This window comes from Stomoxys calcitrans, chromosome 2 (assembly GCF_963082655.1).
Source record: "Stomoxys calcitrans chromosome 2, idStoCalc2.1, whole genome shotgun sequence".
Lineage (NCBI taxonomy): Eukaryota > Metazoa > Arthropoda > Insecta > Diptera > Muscidae > Stomoxys > Stomoxys calcitrans.
This window is the reverse complement of record NC_081553.1, coordinates 166,523,087-166,543,872: the sequence shown is the minus strand read 5'-3', so window position 1 is coordinate 166,543,872 and position 20,786 is coordinate 166,523,087. Positions and strand designations below refer to the sequence as shown.

At 40.3% G+C, this 20,786-nt stretch overlaps 1 protein-coding gene across 7 annotated transcripts in view; it reads left to right on the top strand.

The window, feature by feature from the left end:
• Positions 1-20,786, top strand: part of LOC106081466 (dihydropyrimidinase) — a 52,313-nt gene that overhangs the window by 20,414 nt on the left and 11,113 nt on the right. The window contains exons 1-8 of one of the 7 annotated variants that reach the window (XM_013243447.2): positions 7,846-7,928; positions 8,370-8,499; positions 8,563-8,657; positions 16,223-16,413; positions 16,471-16,745; positions 16,814-16,960; positions 17,023-17,261; positions 17,327-18,048. In XM_013243447.2, coding sequence (XP_013098901.2) covers positions 8,452-8,499; positions 8,563-8,657; positions 16,223-16,413; positions 16,471-16,745; positions 16,814-16,960; positions 17,023-17,261; positions 17,327-18,048 — 1,717 coding nt within the window. In that variant the 5' untranslated portion in view covers positions 7,846-7,928; positions 8,370-8,451. Of the gene's footprint in view, positions 1-7,845; positions 7,934-7,985; positions 8,009-8,369; positions 8,500-8,562; positions 8,658-16,222; positions 16,414-16,470; positions 16,746-16,813; positions 16,961-17,022; positions 17,266-17,326; positions 18,216-20,786 lie in introns of those variants that run through there. The other 6 variants (XM_013243455.2, XM_013243438.2, XM_013243464.2 and 3 more) reach the window with 6 other exon arrangements.

The window sequence follows — 20,786 nt, the reverse complement described above, 5'->3', positions numbered from 1 at the left end:
AACACTGTGTTACCCTTGATACAATGTCCGATGTTCCAGGCAGTGTTGCCACTCAAGAAAATTATTTCCTACCAACATTTAAGAAAATTCCTACCAAACCCGACCAAAACCTACCAAATGTTCTACAAGCCAAAAATGTGGGTTTTATACCCATCACCGAAGAGTTGGCCATTATCATCATCATCAAATTATACATTTTCGACCCTACAAAGTATACATACTATATTGTCGTTATAGTCACATACGATCTAGACATGTCTGTCCGTCTGTTTGTTGAAATCAGTCTACAGCCTTAAGTTTAAAAATGGCCCATGGCTTGATATAGCACCCTCTATACCGATATCCCTATAATAAAAGTCGTATTTTTGCCCTGATTTTAAGGAACAACTGTGCTGAGTTCGGATAAAGCAATCCCCGATTTAAAAGTTTGAATGACAAGAAATGCTCGTTTTCTACCAACTTTCGCCGCGATCAAACCATATTTTTATGCTGCTGCAGATGCCCCGTTTTCCGATTGAAGGCATTGAACGCACAAAAACCGCATTTCTTAGCCAGAATTTACAGAATTTGGAAGAGATCCTTTAACACTCGTACCAGTTACAGCCAATATCAGAACTTACGCCCTTTTTAAAGCAGTAAGACGCCTTGTAGCAGTATTTGGCTCCTCGACATCCATAGATTTTTTCTGCACTCTGAACGAATACTCAAAAACGACAAGAATTGAAATAATTTTTAGTTATCCTCAGCGATTTTTCAGTTATTAACATGGTATTTATAGGTTGGAAAAACATACCAAAAATTGAGATTAACCTACCAAACTACCAAGCGAATAAAAACCTACCAATTTTGGTAGGAACCTACCAAAAACGGCAACACTGGTTCCAGGTAGTGTAGATTACACATTGTCTGAAAGCTTTTTGAAAAAAAGTACTGTATCACTATTCCTGATAGAATCGATATTCGATTGGAGCTACAATACCCCTAGTTATAGCCGGTACTTGGACTTCTATTCGGATGGTTCCAAACTAGACGACCAGGTGGGCTTAGAGTGTACTATGAACAACTACTCATATCGAGAAGGCTACCCACATTCACTGCCGTGTGTATAAAGCGGAGATACTTGCAATTAAAGAAGTGGTGGAATGGGTAAGATATAATGTCATAATAACGATTGGCACAAATATCTTCTCATACAGCCATGCAGCTATCAAATCTCCAGATAATGTATTTCTAAATTCAAAAACCGCCTCGACTTTGCAGATCTCTGAACGAAATGGTTGAACAGTTTATTTTAAAGCGATCTGGATGGTTCAACGGTAAAACCTAGAAGGTAGCTTCCTTCTCCTGTTCCTGTGGTATCACCCCAGACGAAAATTTCAAAGTGGGTCTGATGGCAGACTGCCACTTAAATCTATCCTTACCACTGAATTTTGAAAAGCCTCCTTTCATTCAACAAGCTACTTCGAAGAAGATTTAAGAGAGCTTAGTACTGAGCGATTAGGACCACGCCCACTATGGCACTGGAGACTATTCTAGATATTCGACCCATAGACAGACAGATTAACGAGATACGGGCAATAACGGAATACGTACGGTGAGGACTCACCATCAGGGCTTATATAACCAGTATGATAAGGTTACGAACGGTCTTGGAGTGTAAAAAGGATATTACGCCTTCTCTGAGGATGGCACGATCCGCATCATTTGAATGCCGGGCCATAACGGAGTAAGGGGGAAGGAGAAGGTGTATAATGTAATTATACCGAAAGCTATACTGATCACCTTATTACTTCCTCTAAGTACTCGCCTCGTCTTCTCACGATCCGGACCTCCCCATGCTATTTTCATCGTCCTGATGACCTACTTTTCACTGTTCTACAGTGCTTCATGGGCGTCCTTTGCTCAGGCACTCTACTCGGACTGCATTGCCCAGAAAGCCTACGGATTCACCAAGTTTAATAATGAAAGTCTTTTGACCTTCACTGCGGAATAGTCAGAGAAGACGCTTATCTCTTTTTAAGACTCCAAGTACTTCCGTACCATCTGAAAACGGCAGAAGAGGTTTGCTGTTTTAGACAAAAATGAATGCTGTCCCGTTAGATCAGATATATTTGCTGCTGTTATAATAAATTTTTCTCAGTTTACCTATCTATGTATGTATATTGTTTAAAAGACCGGGGACTCGTGATAATATGAACTAATTAAAACCAAGCCCGATCACTTTTGCAAGATTGTTCACATTTGAAAATAGCATTAAATTTTCCTTCACAAACGTTTTTCCTATAAAAATAAGAGTTCCTTATGTTAAAATTGTTGTTTACCAGCTGAACCATGCTAGCTCCTTTGTTCATTCTTTCACTCTCTTTTATTGGAGCCCTACATTGCCATGGTCGGTAAATAAGTCCTATTTGAGGGTGTTTTGGGAATGGGAAGGCCCATCAGTCATTTCGCCCAAATGTGGATATCAAATTCGTGATCTGCACTCAAATAACTTTCTTTTGAACCCCGTACTGCCATGTTCGGTAAATATGTCCGTTTGGGGTATTTCGGGGTGGGGTGACCAGACACAATATTCCTGCTATAATCTTTCTATTATTTGAGTCCCATATTGCTGTAGTCAGACGTTTGGTCCCGAAAGTGGATATTAATATAGTGCCCCATATTTCCCTAGTGGCTAAATGTATTCGGTTTGGAGATAGTTTCAAGAGTGGGGCACCCCTCCCCCCTCAAATGAGTTCATATTTTGGAGTAATCAATGAAAGAAAACAAGTAAAGGTGTGCTTAGTTCGGTTCGGACAAATCTTATACACCCTCCACCACGGATCGCATTTGTCAAGATTTTTGCCTGGCAATCAAAGCAATATTGGATAGAGGCAATGAAAGAATAATGGATAAAAATTGCTATGCTATTGGAGCTATATCAGGTTATGGACCGATTCGGAACACACTTGGTTTGGATGTTGGAGACCATAGTAGAAGTCATTGTTGTTGTAGCCACATTTTTATGTGGAGGTGGCGATCCTCGTCAAGCTTCCGTAAGTGAGCTAGCTCGTACGGGTCCAAAGGACCTATCGCCGCGGGAACAACGTGGTCATTGGTTATCTAAAGGCGCCAATAACTCGACTTGCCATATCGAGCACAATAGGCACTCAGTATTTGTGCAAGAGCCGGTGCTGCTTGGCCTCTCACTGAGATTCTCCGCTCGATACTGCTGATTGTCCGCGACTGCAGTTGCAGCTACTCTGTATGGAGCATTCCACTATCCGCAACCTGTGGACGGGCCCGGTAGCTCGCAGCGTAACTTCTCGTGACAGCAATGAACCCCACACGAAAATCGGACCTCAATGTTCCAGTCGGTGTGGCGCTCACAGCTATCCAGTGCTGGGAGAAGTCATTGGGCAAAATTTCAGCCAAATGGGATAAGAATAACGCCCTATTGGGGCTTTACCGTAAAAAGTGAAAATTTCTATCTTAGCAATTTTAAGTTTGAACGGTCTGCTTTCAACTAAACTTAAGTTATTTGAATAAAACTTATCTAACTAATTAGTAGTATTTCGTTTGAAGAAAACAAAATTGTATCTATTGCTCCCCAAATCTTAAACCCTTCGACATCATCCTATTTCATACATATTCTAATCACACCCTTGATCACAAGTGTACCACTGAGTATTTTATATGGAGTTTAACGCGCCGTAGTACAAATGTACCAAGGCACAGTGATAACAAGTCGAAAAATATTGGAAATAATTCCAGAACTTTTGAATGGATAGGAATACGTACCTTAACACAGTCAATGTCGGGGTATTTTCCAATAAGTATGCATCATTATGGGACCCTAGTGGGTCCAGAAGCCGGTCCATGGGGCTTGAAAGTTGGTCACCTCAAGTATATCAAATTTCGGAATCCCTGCCAAACAGTTATTTATGGGTTAATCGGCTTGGTTCTCCTTTTAAAGATAAAAGCCTACAACAACTGGTGCAAAATGTCCATTCCGCTTTATAACTGAAAATTTCCGAAAAAAATAAAAATTTAGCATTTTTTCTTAAAAGTGTAACCAATGTTAAATAATAGTTTACCTCAAAACTAGTACGAAATTATTTCACAATTTCATTCATACCATCTGACATGAGGTTATAATGAAGTTTCAGCTCCTAAAATTGGCCACTGTGTATTTTATAAGAGGTGCAACAAGCAGTGGTACAAATGAAGCAAGGTAGTTAGAGGTAAAGTGTTTTGTTAAGGACTCATTCATAACAACACACATGAGGATATCATGAAGTTTCAGCTCTTAAAATTTATAAATAATATATAATAAAAGATGGGTTTAAAGTCAATATTGGTACAAATATACCAGAGATGTTAAGGTTTTAGTGTTAACTTTGGTAAAAATCTTCCAATTGTACTTCTAGAATTCATCTGATTTGTCGGCTAGTAAGTTGTGTTATTAAAATTCTAATTGCAAGAGGAAGGAACTAGGATAGGTAAGGTAGGGTTAGGTGTAGGTGATAGTCTGCCATCAGACACACTTTGACGTTTTAGTCCATTGTGATACCTCAGGAACAGAAGAAGGAAGATGCTTTCTAGTTCCTACAGTTGAACCATCCTGATCGCTTCAAAAAGCCCAATAACTTGCGAATGTTCGCATCCGCTAAATCAGACAGGTTCATCTATTATTCGTTGTCCTTCGAGACTGGTCCTGAGAATTTAGCTTACGTGTCATTAGAGGCATACCCACAGATTCCAGTATCCCTGGAATGTGTAGGGTAGTTCCTAGCCTCGCAAGCTCGTCCGCTTTCCAATAACAATAACACAGTGCCTGTAGCCGTCACATGACCAATTAGAAAGCTCCCTTTACCTCACGGCAGGGGTCACTGCAATTTGTCTAGAGGCATAAGATGTATCCAGAGGCATAAGATGTAGCATTAAATTCAGTGCATCAGATGGTGCCGTCCTCAGTGCAGCTGTGATGCACAAACTAGCCATCCTTTGGATCCGGGTAAATATTGAGCAGTAGGTGGACTTTTGAATCGCCATCCACCAGACCACAACACCATATAGCATTATGAGTCTGACAACTGCAGTATATACCCAATGCATGATACGCAGTCTAAATCCCCAACTTTTGCCAATGGCCATCTTGCAGTTGTATAGGGCTAGAGTTGCCTTTCTTGTCCTTTCCAAAATGTTGGATTTGAAGTTCAATTTGCCGTACAGCAAAATACCCAGGTATTTTGCGCTTTTTGTAAATGGAACATTCTCTCCACCCAAGGAGACAGGTTCCACAGTAGGCAACTTATTGTATATCTCCCGCTGAAAAGAACTACTTCTGTCTTACACCGATTAATACCTAGACCACTTTCGGTAGCCCACTTTGCTGTTGCACGTAGAGCTTTCTGAATAATATCTCTAAGAGTGCTGGGAAACTTTCCCTTAACCGCAATTGCCACGATATCATCATACGCGACCACTTTTACGCCTTTTTCTTCCAGAGACAATAATATATTGTTAATGGCTATATTCCAAAGTAGAGGAGATAGTACACCTTCTTGAGGTGTTCCTCTGCTGACCCATCTTTTTAGATCCACAGATCCCAAGCCTGCCGTAATGCATCTTTTAGAAGGTAAGTAATTAATAAACTTTCTCGCGGTAGAGTTGATGCCTAGAAAATCCAACTTCTTCATGGTTGACGTCGGTTTTACATTATTGAAAACACCTTCAATGTCAAGAAATGCATTGTATAATCCTTGACAACGAGGGAACCCTTTATGTAGCCGACTAGGTTGTGAAGGGGTGTTTCAGTGGATTTGCCTTTACTATATGCATGCTGCTGCCGCGACAGGCAATCTCCAGGGATCTTTGCCCTTAGATATGTTTCTATCAACCTTTCAAGAGTCTTCAGCACAGAGGATGACAGACTAATAGGACGAAAATCTTTCGCCTTCGTGTGGTAGGGTTTTCCTGCTTTCGGAATGAAAATGACTTTCGTGTCCCTCCATCCCACAGGTATATATGATATGATCTGATACAAGCAGAGTATATTTGCCTAAGCCAGGGAACTAGTCTATCAGACACAGCTTGTAATTCAACCGGTGATACATCATCAGGGCCTGGCGACTTAAAGGATTCGAAACTTCTTATCGCCCAAAGGATTTTCGGCTCAGACACAATTTCCATAATGGCCTCCGACGAGTGCATGTCAGTGACAATCTCCTCTGGCGCCACTTTGCCCGGGAAATGTGTATTTTTGCAAATTTTGAGCATGAACATTCCACTAAGGAACTGGGGCAAATTCTCACATATCAATGAGTGCAGTCCGATTCAAGTTTAAGCTCAATAATAAGGGGCCTCCTTTTTATAGTCGAGTCCGAACGGCGTCCCGCAGTGCGACACTTCTTGGGAGAGAAGTTTTACATGGCATAGTACCTCATAAATGTTGCCAGCATTAGGAGGAAAAAACCACCACCGATAATTTGTTTCTGATAATCTCGATAGGATTCGAACACAGGCGTTCAGGGTCATAATCGGACATGCTAACCTCTGCGCTACTGTGGCCTCCATCAATGTGTAATTCTAGTGTTTCCTCTCTAGACATTATCCAAACATTCTTTGACTTCTGAATATACCCCACCGTAATAAGTCTCGAAAACAGAATCTTCCTTATTCTTGAGGCCTCAGATGTATCCTCCACGAAACTGCATAATTCCACCCAGGATTTTTTCAGAGCCTTTCTCAGCTCGCCCTTATATTTTCTTCTATTCTTCTGCAGTCCTTCCTAGGACCAACCAGCTCTGGGGTCCACCATGGCGGTCGCTGTTTGCCCCTTGGTTTGGCACTAGGGCATACTGACACAAGCGAGTCATTCAGGGTCTACGTAATCCGCTTGACCACTAGGTCTATATCGTCCATAGTTTCCACTTCCTTTTCTAGTCTAGAAGGGATAGTGGTGCAGAATTTGTGCCGAAATTTATCCCAATCCTCCTTTCTTCTGTTTAGCCAAGGGACCACTACTTTCGTATTTTCTCCAAGGCTGAAACTAATATAACGATGATCAGAGAAGTCCAGTACTTCCCAGTCGCATATTCTACCACTTATATCTTCCGATACAAAGGTAATATCTAGTACCTCCTCCCTGTTCCTGGTAAAAAAGGTCGGTGTATCCCCTTTATTACAAAGCGCCAGATTGTAACTTATAATATATTCAATAAGCAGTTCACCCCTTTCGTTGACATCCGAACTTCCCCATATTTGATGATGTGCATTAGCATCACTTCCTACAATGAGGCTCTTCTTCATTACAAAAGCGGCTTCAACCAGCGACTTAAGGTTTGAAGGCGACATCTCTAAATTGTGTGCCATATGAGACTTGTTTATTTCAAGGCTGGATACTACTAAATCTTCAGTGCTTCAAAGGAACTATTGTATATAAACTTTGTTTGTCGTTGTCCATATTGGGCTGCTTGGTCAGTCTTTATTGGTTCCTCCTCCTTGCGAGGAGTTTCTTGGCCTCATTTCTTTTGAACTTGGAGTTTGAGTTTTTTTCGGCACATACATACATATAACTTTACTTGGTACCACTGTGTCTTCTATTAACTAGGGGAAAAAGATAGTACTTGTTGCTAATTTGTCTCTATGCCTAATCAGTACTTCAATGTGGTATCAAATTCAAGTAGACCCCCCGTGATAAAGGCGGCACACGACACCTCTCCCTACATCCTCACAATAGCAGTAAAAATAATCACAATTTAAAATATGGACGCAAATAAATAATTGCCGTTTCTTTTGAGAGAGAGGGTCTGCGCTTATCAGAGTCAGATGTGTGAAATTTGGAAATAGTTTTGATGTGACGAGAAACACAATTGCAACGCTGCCCAAGTGATTAGTATCAATTAGCATAGCCCCGAAGAAGGAAGATTCATAATATTTGTTGTGTACAGTATGAATAGGAATTTGCTTTTTATTTAACATATGGATTCTTCAAAATAACTACCTAAATGGCAAAGTGACATAAGTAGCAAATTTTACTTTTTTATATAGTTTTTCAAGATACTTGAAAATTCAACAACTAATTAGGAATCTTACCTGTGAAACGCCAAGAAAAAATCTCGTTTGTAAAACAAACATTCAACACAATTTACCCTATTCTGAATTCTAATTTGGCCAAATGTTATGAAACAAATTTGAGTAAATTTATATGCATTCATTATTCAAAACAGTTGAGAAAAGATTCATCAGTTCTACCTCGTTTAGTGTTGTAAATTATACCAAAAAGGATGTTATTTTATTAGATGTGCTCTTTGGCTTTTCATAGGTTAATCGGTTTGGGTTCCCTTGTTAATAATGGCTGGTTTGTTTACATTTCATTTTTATAGCATCTTCAAGACGAGTAGAGAGAAAGACTGCAGCTTAAGGTGTAACGAATTCCACCTAATTCCATATTGTTATTAATCCATCATGTTGCACAGCCCCAAACCGGTGAAGAAGGTGCCACTTCATTTGCAGGTTCGTTTTATTTAATACTTGATTTACAACACCAACTATATATTCTGGGTGTTTTTTTTCCAGAGTGCCCAAAATCGAGTGTACATTAAAAATGGTCAGGTCGTCAATCACGACGGAACATTTAAGGCTGACGTTTACATAGAGGATGGCATTATCAAGTAAGTTTTTAAAAAACATTATACATTCATACAGGCATACTTAAGACGTATTTCATACTGGAAGCTGTGTGATAGGATCTATCAGAAGTTTGACAACTCTATTATTAAGCAGCGTTATCGCTGAGATTTCTGAAAAAAATCGTTGGCAATGGAAAAATCCGCATATAGTTTTGTGGTTTCACATCCGATGTAAAATGATACATTTTAGGTATAGAATCGTAAGTAAAAATGAATGCTGCAAGTAGCTTTATATGGGTTTTACAGGGTAGCTGACACGAAGTTTTCATACGACTACATGTTTTTTGTAGAAAAATATTTTTATTTTCCAAGTTTTTTGCCTGTTAGGGCGAACATCATTAAATTTTACAATTTTTGTTGGTTTCTCTTACGAGACGACCTCAATGATCGGAGATGCAAATGGAAAAGGAAAGCCAAAGATATCAACACACACCAACCACTATGGGACGCGTTTCGTCTTTGTTTAGAATACTTTTCAACCATATTAGGTGTGATGGCTTCAAGGGCTGTGCGTTGGTATGTTGTATTTGAATCATATTAATAGCGAAAACGCATCTATGAAACAATTACCACATTAACCACGCTCGCCAACCCTGTCTATTAGCTGTACTTTTCCCAATGTATGTATTTTTGTGCAATGACAGACATTCTTTCTGTGACAAATTACACTACCTCCGTACTACACATGATTTTGTGCTTCTGTTGGAAGTTGTATTGATGGCTTCGAACGCTAAGACAACGGCAATGGCTCTCGCTGCCATTGTATCGCTGTGTTTTATGCGACGGTGCCGAGCCGAGTGGTACGTCCATTGTTGTAGTTAGTTGTGGATCACCACCATGGCTTTTAGCTACCAGTATCATTATAACCTTTTATGATGCGACACATAAATATTTTGTTCACTTTGAGGTGTTTGAGTTCGCCAACAATAGCCGTTGGTTGAACTCCATCATGAATAATATCTTTTTAAATCAACTCAGAAGCCAATACTTTTGGTGGCCTGTAAACAATGCAATGAGCTGTCAATGAAACAAATATCATTGTACTGTCATTTCAAGTTCGAAACATAAACCAATGTGATCTTGGTAGCATTTCTTGTCACCTTCCTCAAACTTTAGACACATCAGCAACAATTGAGGCGTCCGTATATAAACCTGTATTGATTAGCGCCAGTTATAATCTCAGCCGACTATGATCTATAAGAAGTATTTCTGCAAAGACCCTGTATTGGAAGATCGGTCTTTATGCCAACTATATCTATATAGTCTGATCTGGATCATATTTAGGTCAAATGTCCCTCAAATTTATGTCGCAGGACACAAAATTTATCCAACTGTTCCTTAGCATATGGTTTATCCAGTCTCTAAGAACCGGCTCTATCCGATACTGGTGGACCCGGTCCATGACATAAATATAATGGGGAAAGTGGCACAATGCACGCCACAGGGGGCATTTTATCGCCACCACTTTGGGTGACCACCATAAATGACCTATTACGGATGCTGGCTGAGGAGGGATTTGATCCCGTCTGCTACGCAGATGATGTTATAATACTTCTAGGAGGTAAGTATCCGAACCAGCTATGTAAATGGGCCGAAAGGGTTCTCAATGTTAACCCACTGAAGACTTAAATCTGCTTGTTCACGAGGAAGACGGTGGTGGGCCACTCTGACGCGCCACGTTTCCTCAATAGAACGATTTCGATATCTGCGACGATAGGAAACCCGGAAGGAATGGAAGAGTTTTCCGATCAGATAGTTGAGACGACACTTGAAGTCGAGTGCGAGGCACTGCTGCCACCGGCACAGTCTTGGATTGACGGAATCCTAGTATTGCTATCTGGAAGATCATGTTACACGGATGGATCAAAGCTAGAGCACAGAGTGGGCCTGGGCGTTTACATTGGGAACCCAGGGACTAAGATCTCTTTTAGACTGACTGACCATAATACGGCCCTGCAGGCGGAGATCCATGCGATCACGGATTGCGTGAGGTGGTGTGATGTTAACGCGAGGACGTCGAGTATGAACATCTTTACGGACAGTAAACAGGTCATAAGGGCAATAACAACAAGGACAGTAAGATAACGAACAGTCTTGGAATGTAAGAAGGAGATTAACACCATCTCTGAGGATGGCACGATCCGCATCGTTCGGTTGCCCGGCCATAACGGAGTATGGGGGAATGAGAAAGCAGACGATTTGGCAGTGAAGGCCAGAGAATTACCGTCAATTAACTTGGTTAACCCGAAGCCTTTCGAATCGATGCAGTCCGAGTTAAGGGCGGTACGATGGCGAAAATCCTAGGGGGAGATCCAGATCGTGAAGGTCATTATAGCTTTCGGTAACATAACGGGACACATAGGGTTACGAGACGTTGGAACATTGTCAATGTCATTGTCCAGCTTTCTTGGCTAACAGATACCGACGCTTAGGCGGGGACACAATACCAGACATGAACCTACTTAGGGAGTGGCATGGAAAACAATTAAAGATTTTATAAGTAGCTCGGAATTCCTAGCTTAGGGTTTTTATGCGGTTACATTTTAGTATTTAGAGCTAACAACAATCTGATTACTGGCACATGTGTACGTCGTCCATTGTGCCATGGGGCGCATTGATATTAGCACCCTCTTTTCAATCCGACCTAGGTCGGATATCGGGAGTTGATAGCCTCGTAGAAAACAGTCCGTCCGTGGCGGTGACTTTCGACCCTTTATCTACGTAGCGCCACCGTAGCGCAGAGGTCAGCATGTCCGCTCATGACGCCGAACGCTTGCGTTCGAACTCTGGCAAGAACATTAGAAACAAGTAAAAGCGCGCAAAGTTCGGCCGGCCCGAATCCTGGGAAGCCAGCTTCTGCTAAAAATTTATACAAAATAAATTTAGTTTAAGGGCATTATTTATTCTACATACCAAATTTCTGTCAGCAAAAAATTAAATTAGGTATGATCGAGAGACCGGTTTATATGAGAACTATATCAGGTTATAGACTGATTTGGACAGCATTTAGCACAGTTGATGGAAAACGTCAGCAGTCAAATCCGGATATCGGTTTATATGGGAGCTTTATCATATTATAGACCGATGGGAACCGTACTTAGCACAGTTGTCGGAAGTCATAATAGAACACTACCTGCAAAATTTCTGGCAAATCGGACAAAAAATGTGGCTTGTAAGGGTTCAAGAAGTCAAATCGGGAGTTCGGTTTATATGGGAGCTACATCTAAATCTGAATCGATATGGCCCATTTGCCACCCCCAACGACCTACATCAATATTTAGCATCTGTGCAAAATTTCAAGTGGCTAGCTATACGCGTTCGACCGCTATCGTGATTTCGACAGACGGACGGACGGTCGGTGGTGGGTATAAAAAGAACAGCAAAGTGTGAAAGTAGTCAAAATTGTGCTACTGTTGAGCTTACATCTTAGGCACGTTTTCACTGTATATACAGTGAAAATGTGTATATTGTATTACCTAATGTGGTTGAATAGGTGTGGACAATGTGTTGACAATATGTTGACAATGTGTTGACAATGTATTATAATTGTATATTTATTTTAGGTGCACCTGCGTTTTGGGCTTATCGCTATCTCCATTTCGTCTGCCACATATAAAAATATATTTAAAATGTTTCAAACTCATATAAATTTGATTTGCACATTATTTGTTCACACATCTGAGTCTTTGTTTAATTTTTATCTTTTTTTGTCATAGGTGTTTTAAATTAGTCGGGTCTGCTCTTGGTTGCACTTTTCCTTTCGCCCCTTGCAACGACTCGCGATTATCAATAGAATGGAGTGTCAAGATTTCATATTTTTTCGTCATTAGAGTTCTGACATAAAACAAAAATGTTGTCTGTCGAAACAAATAATTTTGGCGCTTTGTTTATGTGATAATAGCACAATATTGTTAAGGGAAAGTGAAACGTGGACAGTGCCGATTATCATTCAGTCATAATAGAAAACAAATGTTACTTGTTTTTAATATTTAAACAAGTTCTTTGTTGCAATTGAACAAGTAAAAATGGCTTGTTGTTGTCCATGCTTACCCTGTAGGAGTTGAGGCGGCTGCATCTGGCTTGTTATAATTGAACCAGGACTACTCTGGATTGCCGGGAGAGGTCGTTCTCCAAGGACCACACTACCGTGTCTGCATGAATGTTGTCTAGACCTGCTTGATATGCATATTGATATAGAGGTATGCTCTTGTAGCGCTGAACCTCTTGTTCTAGATTATGTAAATCCACCACAAGATGAAGATTTGGATGGTCCATGCGACAACAACCCAGAAGGTATTGCTCGGACGGCATGTAGTTATGTCTTCGCATAACTTTGTCTCCTGATAAGGGTGGCCCACCTGAGATGTAACAGCACGTCGCAGTTCGAAGAGAGGCATTCTGACAGATCTGAATATTAGTTCACTGTGTCACATAGCTAACAGACCATACTGGCGCTACATAACTTGCCACAGACCGGCCAATTTCTTTGTACCTGGTCAACCGGGTTTCTTTGTCTGCACCCCAAGTGCTGCCTGTAAATGACTTGAGGACTTTGTTTCTACTTTTGACTTTATCGTGACGCCAAGTATTTTGGGACTCTTGATGGTCGGAATCATTTCTCCATCGAACATCACAGTCAGCTCAGTATTCACCTCGCGTATTTGTAGTGAACAATGTGGCTGAAGATTTGGTGGCAGATATCTTCAGATTTCTTGCAGCTAAATATTAGGCAAGTTCGTTGAGGTAGACGTTCCACCTATCGATGTCATCAATGGGTGGGGGCCTTATGCCATGATGGTACAATCGACCGCATATGATACGATCTCTATGCCGTCTGGAGAGATGTAATGGAGGATAGTAGAAGGTTAAACAGTGCCGGATATATCATCCCGCCTTGGGGAACTGTTTCATTCCACGGTGTTTCGATTTCCTGTCACTAAATTTCCACAAATGGATTTAGATAATTCGCGATCCAGTGTTTCAGGCCAGGCAGGAGCGACATGTTGGCGATGTCCTCAAATATTGGGTTGCCCAAAAAGTAATTGCGGATTTTTTAAAAGAAAGTAAATGCATTTTTAATAAAACTTCGAATGAACTTTAATCAAATATACTTTTTTTACACTTTTTTTCTAAAGCAAGCTAAAAATAACAGCTGATAACTGACAGAAGAAAGAATGCAATTACAGAAAAAAAATTGTGAAAAAATTTGTCAACGCCGACTATATGAAAAATCCGCAATTACTGTTTGGGCAACCCAATAGTTTGCTTTGCTTGACCGTAACGAATGCTTTAGATAGTGCCACGAGGACCGTCCTATCATATGGCATGGACTGAAGCCATGGCAAATGTGTGCGGTGATGGAATGCAAAGTAGTTGTTGTGCTATGCAATCTTCGAAATCTATGCTGATACTCGCCGAATGGAAATTCTTCAGCGAGGCTCGGTAGGAGTAGTCCCTCAAGCGTCTTGAGAGAAGCGAGATCGATCTGTACGACTCCTCATTGCTCAAGTCCTTTCTAGGCTTCAGTGATCACTTTGCCCATTTTGCAGACATCGGGTACTATAAGAATCCTCAAAGACGGGTTAAGGACAGTTGTAAGGTACTCGACTCCAAGTTAATCCAGATTTTTCAGGATCTGGATTAACTTGGCGTTGGACTCCGACGAAATCACTGCATTGATGTTGAAAAATCTGGATTTACCTGGAGTCGAGTTCCTTGCAATTGTCCTCAATTTGTTTTTGAGGATTCTTATAGTACCAGATTCATTTCGCCTGGTTCACTAAAGTGGCGATTGGTACACTCTCTAAATTCGGCGCAATAGGCCTTCTTCTGATCGATAAACGTCCGGCACTTAGAGGTTATGAAGTCGGCTGGTCGGTCGATGGTCAGTATTATAGGGAGATGGTCTGATCCCAAAGAAATGACGGCTTGCCGTCACTCAGAAGATCAGGGGATGCAATGGAAATATCTGTTGAGCTGCTGCACCTCATCGTTGTCCTAGTGGGTACATCCATATACATCATGCAGAACGTGGAACCTTCGATATACTCTGCCAAAGCTATGCCCCGCTGGTCGTTACCTACGGGAGAATACCATGAAACGTGAAGGGTATAAGAGGTCCCTAGAGCCTAGAATATCTGAATTTTGTAAAATACATCAGCATGATATATCTGGGAACGTAAATGATTACCTAGGGACATTTTAAAGTGTGAAGTAGTGGGTAAAAATTAAAAGACAACCAACCTTACCAGACAGGTTTAGTTAAAGATTTTACCGAAGCTTTTGGGAGAGAGAGCCCTATATGGGCGGCCATATATATAGTCGATCTCTCTATTGACCACGGTTCAGATCTGGATATAGCTCCCATATCGATTTTTTTCGTCCGATTTTCGATAATAATGCAATAAAATGGCCATTTGTTAACCGAAATTTGGCAGGAAGGATTTTTTTACGACACTTAATATTACTGGTGAACTTCTTGGAAATCGGTTCAGATTTAGATATAGCTGTCATATATATCCAATTTTAACTTCTAGAGTCACAGCAAGCGCATTTATTGACCCATCTTGCCAAAATTTTGCTAAACGCTTTCCTCGACGACTGCCACAGTATGTGAGGAGTTTGCTCGAAATCGCTTCAGATTTAGGTATAGCTATCATATATATGTTCGTCCGATTTTGAGAAATATTGCAAAAACTGCTCATTTGTTAACCGATTCTGTCGAAATTTTGCAGGAAGGATTTTCTTATGGTGAATTTCATGGAAATTGGCCCAGATTTTGATATAGTTGTCATATATGTATATCGCCAGATTTTCACCACAAGAGCCTCTGCAAGCGCATTGTTTGACCAATTTTGCCAAAATTTTATACAGTCGGCATCGCCCGACTTTTGCCTTTCCTTACTGGTTTTTGTTGGAGAAATTCACTGTTACCATTAATTTAAATTCTGTTTTTCGGTCTAAGAACGGAGACAGGACGTGTACTTCTGTCAAGGATATAGAGAGGTGTAATAAACTTCGTGAATTGTGCCCGCATAGCAAAGTTCTACACTCAAAGAATTTTTTAGTAAAAAGAACAAAAATGTTTCAGCAGAATGCCTGCTGAAAATGGGATAGCACTAATTTTATGCTAAAACAGCAAACATTTCCAGCTGTTTCCAAATGGTAAAAAGTTAAAAAAGCTCAAAAATGTCATAAATATTTCAAAAAATTTTATATTCCATCATATCTTTCAATTTTACAAGCATATTTTTATTTTTTAATTTTCTCCAATTTGGTAAATTTTTAAAGACTTTAAATAACAGCAGACAAAATAACTGCTACTACTATTGTATATATTTAAGCTTTAAGGCAAAAAATAAAAAAATTCAAATTGGCAATTTTTATTATAAATATATAGCAAATGCCTCAATTGCTGTTTAGGAGTTCAAAACTCTTGCATGCATTCATTCAAATGTTTAAAATTTTCAATGAAATATCAGCAGACTATTTTCTCTGGGTGTATATTCTGTTTTATACTCAAACAACTTTTTTTTATAAATTTCTAGATTTGTTGGACCAGCTTCGGAAATAAATGTTCCCGGAGGCGTACGTGTAATCGATGCATCAGGACGCATGATTTTACCGGGTGGCATTGATCCCCATACGCATTTCCAATTAAAGTTCGGTGGTGCTGTATCAGTTGACGATTTCTATCATGGCACAAAAGCTGCCATTGCAGGAGGCACAACTACTATAAGTAAGTTACAAAGTAATGGCTAGTAATTCCAGACCTTATATTCCAAATTCTTTACAGTTGATTTTGTTTTACCCGATAAGGGAGAATCCTTGATCGATGCCTATCACAGATGGCGTTCTTGGGCTGATCCCAAAGTTTGTTGCGATTATGCTCTGCATGTGGGCGTTACATGGTGGTCTAAGTTGGTATCGGATGAAATGAAAATTTTATGCCAGAATCTGGGCATCAACTCCTACAAAATGTTTATGGCCTATAAAGGTCTATATCAGTTGAATGATTCAGATTTGTTGGACAGCTTTGAACGTATTCGGGAGTTGGGTGGTGTAGCACAGGTAATTAGTTGTAGCAGAGCTATAAGAAAGCTGTACTAATTTGATTTTGAATTTGAATTTTTTAACAGGTACACGCTGAGAATGGTGACATTATAGCTAAGAATGTGGGTAAGCTTTTGTCAGCCGGCATTAAAGGTCCTGAGGGCCATGAAATGTCCCGCCAGGAGGAAGTAGAGGCTGAGGCTGTACATCGAGCTTGTATTTTAGCTCACCAGGTAATTGTTTGGCAACTTTTTGTGAGAACACGAAATTATGTGCTTTCAACTTTCCCGTGCAGGTGGATTGTCCTCTATATGTGGTGCATGTCATGAGCAAATCTGCTGGCATCGAATTGGCCAGAGCACGTCAGCGTTATAAGAATCGTGGTATTTATGGTGAGACTTTGGCTGCTGCGTTGGGCACGGATGGAACCCATTGCCATAACAAATGTTTCCATCATGCCGCAGCTCATGTGCTTAGTCCTCCCTTGAGGCCAGATCCGTCTACTCCAGAGTTTATGATGAAGTTGTTGGCTAAGTAAGTTCTAGGAATTTTAATTGTTTTCTTTGGATCTCGCTTAACTTTTGGTATTTGTTCTGCAGCGATGATCTCCAAACCACAGGCAGTGACAATTGCACATTTAATAGAGAGCACAAGGAGCTGGGCAAGGACAATTTCACCAAAATCCCGAATGGTGTCAACGGTGTTGAGGATCGCATGTCTGTCTGTTGGGAAAAGGGTGTACATGCTGGCCTTCTAGACCCATGCCGCTTTGTTGCTGTTACCAGTACCAATTCAGCCAAAATCTTTAATCTTTACCCTCAAAAGGGTCGAATAGCTGTTGGCTCTGATGCCGATGTTGTCATATGGAATCCCAATGCCACGCGTACCATCTCCAAAGAAACTCATCACCATCGATGTGATTTCAATATTTTTGAGGGAATGGTTTGTCATGGAGTACCCGAAATTGTATTAGTTCGTGGACGTGTTTGTGTTGAAGAAGGCAATGTTCGAGTAGCGGAAGGATATGGAAGATTTTTGAATACACCAGTGCGTCCACCCTTCATCTACGATGTCATGGAGGGAAAAGTTCCCACAACTGAGGAAAGTAATGGCAATGCAACCAATGAGGCTTTAAATGGCAATATGAAAAATATGGATTTAAGGGCCTTGGACAGCGAAGTCTCATATCAGAAACCCATTTCTCATACATTGCTGAGCGCGGCCAGTGTTCCCGGCGGCCAGGTGTCTCCTCACAGCCCCACAGGCCTTGCTCACGTTGAAGGTGCCCGCAATATGCAAGAGTCCACCTTTTCGATAAGTCGTAAGTGATAATCCCACAACTCCACAACAACAACAACATTCCAACTAACATTCCTCGAGGGTTGCTCGTTATATACATACTTACTGCTCTTACTACATTTATTTAAATAAAGTACTCTCATACCATAGACAGCAAGTGTACGTGAGTCTGATCTATGGTTCTATCTATTTGTACATTTGATTGAGCATATACAAATTTGAATATGAGAAAAAGAACTAAATCTGTTAATTTTAAAGATAAATAAGGAACCCTAGTCTTAAAGCCGAGTCCAAGCGGCCTAGACGTAAATTGCACCAATGACGCTTATCTGAATAGGTTTGGATTTTAGTTAACAGCTTTTTAATTTGTGTCAGGTTAGGTTAGGGGGGCAGTACTTTTCTTAACAGTCTCACTTTGACAATTTTAGTCCATTCTGATACCACAGAATTGACACACCACCTCATTGGTAATCTGATCACGCTACCAACTCGTCTACCGGGCGCTCTTAATTTGTGTTATATGCACGCCATTTTTTTCTATGCTTAGCAATCGTGGATCGCATTTGTCAAGTTCTTTGCCCTGTATCTCTTTATAAGTAAACATATAATAATGAATAAAAATTGCCGTGCTATTGGAGCTGTATAAGATCATGGACCCATTCAGAGCATATTTGGTTTGGATGTTGGAGACCATACTGCAAAATTTCAGCCAAATCGGATTAGAATTCCGCCCTATACGGCCTCAAGAAGTGCAATTGGGTGATCGGTGTATATGGGAGCTACATCAGGTTATGAACCGATTCATATTTGGCACGTATGTTGAAAGTTATCAGCCAAATCAGACTAGCAATGCGTCCTCTAGGGGTTCCAAAAAGATCAATCGGGAGATCCGTTTATATAAGAGCTATATCAGGTTTTGAACTGATTTAGACCATTCTTGACACGTATATTGGAGGTCATAGGAGAAATTATTGTACCAATCGGATAAGAATTGCGCCCTCTAGTTTATATGGGAGCTATATCAGGTTTTGGTACCATTCAAACCATGCTCTACACATATGTTGAATGTCATGGAAAACGTCATGGTAGAAAATTTCAGCCAAGTCCGATAAGAAATGCGCTCTTTAGAGGCTCAATTGGGAAATTGGTTGATATGGAAGCTACACCAAAGCATAGACCAGTATGGCCCATTTACAATTCCAACCAACCTTCTCTAATAGGAAATATTTGTGCCAAATTTCAAGACGCCAGCTTTAGTGCTTAGCGTGCTTTCGACAGACAGACGGACGGGCATGACTAGATCGACTTGAAATGTCATGACGACCAAGAATGTCTTATGGGGTCATACACCAATATTTCGATGTGTTACAAACCGAATGACGAAGTTGGTATATCTCCATCCTATGCTGGAGGGCACAACAAGTAAAAGCGAGCTAATATCGGCAGTGCCAAATGTTATATACCCTCCAGCATGGACCGCGTTTGCCAACTTCCTTGCCCGGTATCTTTTTATAGGCAAAATTCGGGACATCTTAACATAGAGCGATTTGTGGGAACACTATACCAGACATGAACCAACTTAGGGGAGTGGCATGGAAAACAATTAAGGATTTTGTAAGTAGCACGGTATTCCCAACTTAGATTTTCTTTTTCGAGGTTAGTTTTTCTTTTCTTTTTTTGTATTTAGAGCGCACAACAAGCCGAATACTGGCTTAGGTGTATTTCCATAGTGGCATGGGGCGGATTAATATCTGCACTCTCTTTTTAACCTAATCTTCCCTAACCCTAACATAGAGCGATTAGGCCCATTTATAATTCCAAAAGACCTACTTAATGAGAATATTTTTTCAAAAATATTTATTTGCTCGAAAGTTAGCGTACTTTCGACAGAGAGACGGACGGACAGATCGACTTAAAATGTCACGTCACACAGTGAGAGAAAATTGAAAAAAAATATGCCATGTGATAATGGGTACAGATATTACTCTGGAATTTGAAATGGTTAGAGCTGAGGTGTGAAATAGAACGTGTGCAATATTTCAGGCCCTAGGTTGTCGGGGCGTTTGGCAGGCCCCTTTAATAGGTCACATCGGTATTCCAAACAAATTTTGTGAAGTGACTTCTGTTATGACTTCCAGTTACTAGCCAATTATCGTCTTAAGATTTTACTCTCTGAGCACATACACATAGAAAAAAATACCCACGGCGTTGTAAAGTTGACCTCTTTGGTTCATTAAAGATAATCAAAACACAGATGTTATCAAATCAATAACAAAACAAAAAAATCACACGAACTTTCCATTAAGGAAAAAGGGGCAAACTTCTCATCACACGATTGTTTGTTTACAAACGCCTTATCACAGTCTATCATAGACGCCTATATAAAATAAAAAATTTTTAAGAGTCAATTCAACTTAAGGCTTGTATGCTTACGCATTTTTAGGATGATGTTCATACACTTGGCAATACGCGTTCACAAAATCAGCCACGTACGTTGTCAATATTTTGAATAATGCCTGTTTATGATAATAACACCATTGCACAGTGGTCTCGCTCGTATGGAGAGGTGCGACAAAATTTTTCTAATGAAGCTATCGATCTGAACATTGGTTTATAGGCTTCTAGTGGGTAAAAAGAACTATTTCAAAAAGATCATCAACATTGGTCTTAGGTATAGCCCCTATAAAGTGGAACCACCCAATTTCACTTATTTTAAAGGAGTTTGATGGTATTTTTCAACAAATGTTGCTGTAGTTTGCC